This window comes from Merops nubicus, unplaced genomic scaffold (genome assembly GCF_000691845.1).
Source record: "Merops nubicus isolate BGI_N331 unplaced genomic scaffold, ASM69184v1 scaffold18046, whole genome shotgun sequence".
Taxonomy (NCBI): Eukaryota; Metazoa; Chordata; class Aves; order Coraciiformes; family Meropidae; genus Merops; species Merops nubicus.
Window position 1 is genome coordinate 19,271 of NW_008617141.1, and position 5,478 is coordinate 24,748.

A 5,478-nucleotide genomic window follows, 5' to 3' on the forward strand; every position below is an offset into this window, starting at 1 on the left:
ACCATCCCAGGGGAGGTTGGATGAGCTCTGAGCACCCTGCTCTAGCTGCAGATGTCCCTGTCCCTGCAGGGATTGGACTGGGTGACCTTGGAAGTCCCTCCTCTCCCAAACCATTCCCTGATCCTGTTCCACGATTAACCCCGAGCTCTCCCCTGTCCCCAGGTGATTGGGATGCACTACTTCTCCCCTGTGGACAAAATGCAGCTCCTGGAAATCATCACCACAGACAAAACATCCCAGGACACAGCAGCTTCTGCTGTCGCTGTTGGCCTCAAGCAGGGCAAGGTTGTCATCGTGGTGAAGGTGAGGAAGCACTGTGGGGAGTGTGAGCTGGGGTAGGAGGCAGAGGGGCAGGCTCACGTGGGGAGAGGAGGCTGGGCTGGGGCTGCCAGTCACCCCCATTGCTTCTCACAATCAGAAGTAGGAATGGAGGGTAGAAGGAGGCAGGTGCCCAAGAGATCCCTCAAGAGGCCTTTGAAGGAGGTGCCCAAGAAATTCCTCAAGTCTCCTTTGAAGGAGGTGCCCAAGAAATTCCTCAAGTCTCCTTTGAAGGAGATGCCCAAGAGATCCCTCAAGTGGCCTTTGAAGGAGATGCCCAAGAGATCCCTCAAGTGGCCTTTGAAGGAGGCAGAAGGTGCAGGACCAACCTCCTGGGCCAGCAGAAGGAGCAGTCCTGCTCCACACAGCTCCCAGCTCCTGAAGCCTGTAGTGGGGTCTGAGATGGAGCAGAGCCTGGGCAGGGCTCTCCCCCTCATCTCCCTGGCAAGCTGCAGGAACAGAGGGTGGATGAGCAGTGACTCCTCTTCCTGGATTGAAATCTTGGGCAGGAGGGGGCAGAAATACCCAGGCAGGTGTCGGGGAGGAGCTGTGCCAAGCAGAGGGAGGAGGCAGCAGGGCCTCAGAGGAGCCGTGGCCTTGCAGGGGTTTGTTGGGCTGACAGCTGCTGCTGAAGACACAGCTCTCCAAACAGAGGTGGCCTCGTGCTCCGTGGTGGGAAGCATCAGGATCTCTGTGGGAGGCTCAGCCAGGAGGCTCGGGGCAATCATGAGTGGTGGTTTTGGGTTGGCCTTTTCCCTGAGGCTTGAGGTTGCCAGCAGTGCTGAGCAGGTCCCCACAGTGCTGGGAGAACTGGCGTCTCTGAAAGTGCTCCAGGCACCTCTGAAGGGCAGTGGGGACACAGCACTGCTGCTCTAACCCTGATCCCCACATCAGAGGCTTCCCCGAGTGCCAGCTTGCAGCTAATCTGATGCTTCCTGACTTGGTGAGCAGTATCAGAGGTGAATCAACCGGTTTCACTGGGCACCCTTCCCTTCAGCCTGCTGGGCTTGGTGAAGCCAAGGGGACTTGAGCAGCCTGTTTTACTTTCCAGGCTCTGTTTTAAATAAAAACATTCTGATGGGAACTTCCAGGGAGTAGATTCATGGGAGTTTCCAAACGCTGCTGAGCCCTATAGGAAAAAAAACTATTTTAACAGCTGATAGTATGCTGTTAGAAACAGAGTTTAGTGTCAGTGCCTGAGCTGCAGCCTGGGCTGTGAAACACTCTGTGTGCTGCTGAGAGAGGCCGTGGCCCTGCAGTTGGTGCTCACCTGCCTTCCTGCTGTACCCCCCTCCCCTAGGACGGGCCTGGCTTCTACACCACGCGCTGCCTGGGGCCCATGCTGGCAGAAGTGGTCCGAGTTCTCCAGGTGAGTGTCGCCCTCATCCCTGCCCCCCTCGGGCAAGAAGGGAGGTGGGGGGCCCGCCCCGGTGCTCCTGGTTGTCCTCAGCCTGCTGTGGGCTGAGCTGTGGGCTGGTGAGACCTGGCACAGGCAGCACTGAGGCTGTTCCCTCCCCACACAGCTCCGTGGGGGAGTTGGGAGCAGCGTGGGCGCGATTCCGCTGCTCCCCTCTGTGACCAAGCAGCTGCTGGGGCTGGGCACCATCCGTGGCACCAGCTGAGCCAGCCAGGGCTTTCTGCCCTCCACCCCCGTGGGTTCCTCACCCAGGGACATCATCACTTCCCCTTCCCTTCCTGCAGGAGGGCATTGACCCAAAGAAAATCGACGCCATCTCCACGGCCTTCGGCTTCCCGGTGGGCGCCGCCACGCTCATCGACGAGGTGGGGGTGGACGTGGCCACCCACGTGGCTGAGGACCTGGGCAAGGCCTTTGGCGAGCGCTTCGGGGGGGGCAGCATCGACCTGTTCAAGCTGATGGTGCAGAAGGGCTTCCTAGGTGAGACGTGGGGCTGTTCCCATCCAGCACGTTGCCCCTTCCTTCAGGGAAAAGCGCCGGCGGCGTCTTCTGCCTCGGTGCGGTCGGAGCACAGGCCTGGGGAGGGGTGGGGAACCCCTCCCAGCTCTGCCCTTCGGTGGCTTCCTCTGCAGAAGCAGCAGCAGGCAAAGATCTCATGAACCTCTGCCTGGCCCCTTCATTAAATCTGCACAAGTGCTCCAGGACACGGGCAGCAAGTGACTGGGAATAAATGTGCTGAAGTGAAACAAGCCCTGAACTCAGCTTTAGAAGCTCTGTGCAGGGAAAAACGAGGCCTCTGCCCGTGTGGCAGCAGCTGTGCCCTGGTGGCACTGGGGCCAGAGGCGTCTCTGAGCGAGCCAGGACAGAGCAAGGTCCATCAGCAGGACCTGCCCTCACCCTCCAGTGACCCTCGCTGTGACCAGACCCCCAGGCCAGGAGCATTACTCAGATCTGTCCTCTCTGTCCCTTGCTCCTGAGGACTGTGTGTTTGCTGCTGCAGTCACAGAGGTGGTGGCACTACTGCCTGTCCTCTGCACCTCGTGGTGGCACTGAGCACCTGGCACAGTGACAGCATTGTGCCAAGGAGGCAGCTGGACCCGGGCCCCTTCCCTCTGTCCTCCCTTGGGCAGCAAACGGGCTCTCTCTGAAGTGCAGGGGCACTGCCTGTGCTGGGAGGATCTGCTCATGCTAACGGAGGCAGGAGTCACAAGGAGATCAGAGGTGGCAGGAGCACACAGGACACGTGGCAGGACGTGACTCTCCTTTTATCCCTGGCAGGTCGCAAGGCGGGGAAAGGATTTTACATTTACCAGGAGGGGGTGAAGAACAGGAGCCTGAATTCTGGCATGGATGAGATCTTGGAACGGTTCAAGGTGACAGCCAACCCTGAAGTGTAAGTAGCTGCGTGTGCCCGAGCCTGGAGGGGCTGGCACAGCCCTGCCCAGCTCCTGCCTGAGCAGCTGCACCAGGGAGGGAGGACTCGATGTCTCTCCACTCGCTACTCAGTGTCTCTTGGCTCCTCACTCCCAGAGGGACCTTGAGGGGCTGGAGCGTGGCCAGAGAAGGGCAATGGAGCTGCTGGGGAAGGGTCTAGAGCCCAAGGGTGGGGAGGAGCAGCTGAGGGAGCTGGGGGAGCAGAGCCTGGAGCAAAGGAGGCTCAGGGGAGACCTTCTGGCTCTGCACAGCTCCTGCCAGGAGCCTGGAGCCAGGGGGGGGTCGGGCTCTGCTCCCAAGGGACAACAGGACAAGAGGAAAGGGCCTCAAGTTGCCCCAGGGGAGGCTTCAGTTGTCCCTGAGGAACAATTTCTTGCCCTGGAGGGTTGCCCAGGGCTGTGCCAGGCTGCCCAGGGCAGTGGTGGAGTCCCCACCCCTGGAGGGGTTTCCAAGCCGTGGAGATGTGGGGTGAGGGACACGGGGCAGTGGGGACCTGGCAGGACTGGGAGTGGTTGAACTGCAGGATCTGAAAGGTCTCTCCCAGCCCAAATGATTCTGGGATTCAATGCCACTGCTGAACACGGAGTCACTCCAGGTGGTGGTTGGAGCCTGGTCGGGTGGGAACTGGGCATCCTCACGTTACCAGCATTTGCTTGGGCACCCTGGCAGAATGCTGCCCTGTGGTGGGCCTTGCCAGGGCAGGCAGGTTGGTGCCACCCCTCCTGTGACCTTCCTGAGGTCAAACCTGTTGTGGAGCCTGGCACTGAGACATCTCCTGGGGCAGTTCCCATCTGGGCTGGTGGGGCCGTTGCCATTCCCACGTGCCCCCTTCAGGGCACGTCCCAGGACTCAGTCCTTGCCCTCGCAGGGACAGTCTTGTGGGAATCCCTCCTCTCTCCCTGCAGCTGCACGGACGAGGACATCCAGATGCGCCTGGTGACGAGGTTTGTGAACGAGGCAGCCATGTGCCTGCAGGAGGGGATCCTCAGCAACCCCGTGGAGGGAGACATTGGTGCCGTGTTCGGCCTGGGCTTCCCACCATGCCTGGGAGGTGAGTGGCTCCCGCTGGGCCTCGGGCTGGCCTGCCTGGCTGGGCTCAAAAGCTCCACAGCGAGCTTGCCTAGTGGGCTCTAGCCACCAGCCAGCTGTTCAAGTCAGGTTTGAGCAGCAGTGTGGCAAGCCTGAGTGTCCTTGTCCCACAAAAGGCCTGAGCCAGAGCTTGCCCCAGCGTTCCCACCCCAGGAGAGGTGGCGGTTAGCCTCAGAGCTGCTGTGAGACGCTTCTGCCAGGTCCCTGGGGGGTTCCTCTGCTGGTACAGGCATGTCACAGAGCTCTGGCTCGTGGGACTCAAACCAGGCCCTGGGCTGTGTCTTCAGGTTTGAATAAGAAGACAGAGGCACGCTGGACTCGACCTCATCAGCCCTTCCCGGGAGAACGTCAGAGGGGGAGCTTTTACCATGCCTGAGAGTCACGTGAGTGTAGGTGGGGTGGGAGATCAGCAAAGGCCCTATGTTTTTCAGAAGTCCCTGGCTGCTGCACAGCCATACAGTGCTCGGGGAGAGGGGAGGCTCTGGCATCTCATCTCTGGCCACCACCCCTTGTCTGGGTGAGTGAGCATGTCGTAGCACTTCTGGAAGCCCAGTCTTGTGCTGCACAGGGCGCTGGGAAATCACAGAGTGACAGAATGGTTTGGGTTGGAAGGGACCTTTAAAGGTCGTGTAGTCTAGCCCCCATGGTGCCCAAGGATGCTCTGGCACAGACAAAACTGAGCTGATAACCTCAGCCTTGGAGCACAGCACTTGTCAGGCAAAGGCACTAGCCAAGAGCATGCCCAAAGTTCTCCTGGACCCATCTGCAGCCTGGCAGGGTGGCCCTGGCCATGGCCTGAGCAGTGGATAGGTCGTGAGCTGAGGTTTGAGTCACATCTGAAGCACACCAAAGGTACTTGGGCATGAGGGTGGTGCTTCTGCTGAGCAGTTTGCCTCCTTGGGACAAGCTCAGACTAGGGGAGCAGTCCCAGTTGTCTCTGCCCCAGCTTGTCCTGCTCACTGCAGGGGGCTGGGTCCTGCATCATCCTGCTGAGAGATGGGGGATCTCTTCTGGAGAAGGACAGATGGGCCCAGTCCAGTCCTCTCACCCTTCCAGGCACCTACAGCCTAGGGGTGAAGGGCTGGAGAGCAGCCCTGGGGAAAAGGCCCTGAGGGTGCTGGGGGGGAGGAGCTGGCCAGGAGCCCCTGGGAGCCTGGGCTGCCCCCCAAGCAGCTGGGCAAAGGGCAGGGAGGGGCTCCTGCCCCTCTCCCCGCTCTGGG

At 60.4% G+C, this 5,478-nt stretch overlaps 1 protein-coding gene across 1 annotated transcript in view; it reads left to right on the forward strand.

Annotated features, from left to right (window-relative positions):
* HADHA (hydroxyacyl-CoA dehydrogenase/3-ketoacyl-CoA thiolase/enoyl-CoA hydratase (trifunctional protein), alpha subunit) overlaps window positions 1–4,220 on the forward strand; it is a gene marked incomplete at both ends in the record, with an annotated part of 21,911 nt that extends 17,691 nt beyond the window's left edge. The window contains 5 exons of the mRNA XM_008943055.1: window positions 163–303; window positions 1,619–1,687; window positions 2,020–2,215; window positions 3,014–3,128; window positions 4,075–4,220. Of these exons, the coding sequence (XP_008941303.1) occupies window positions 163–303; window positions 1,619–1,687; window positions 2,020–2,215; window positions 3,014–3,128; window positions 4,075–4,220 (667 nt within the window). The remainder of the gene's footprint in view (window positions 1–162; window positions 304–1,618; window positions 1,688–2,019; window positions 2,216–3,013; window positions 3,129–4,074) is intronic.
* Between the last annotated feature and the right edge of the window lie 1,258 nt (window positions 4,221–5,478).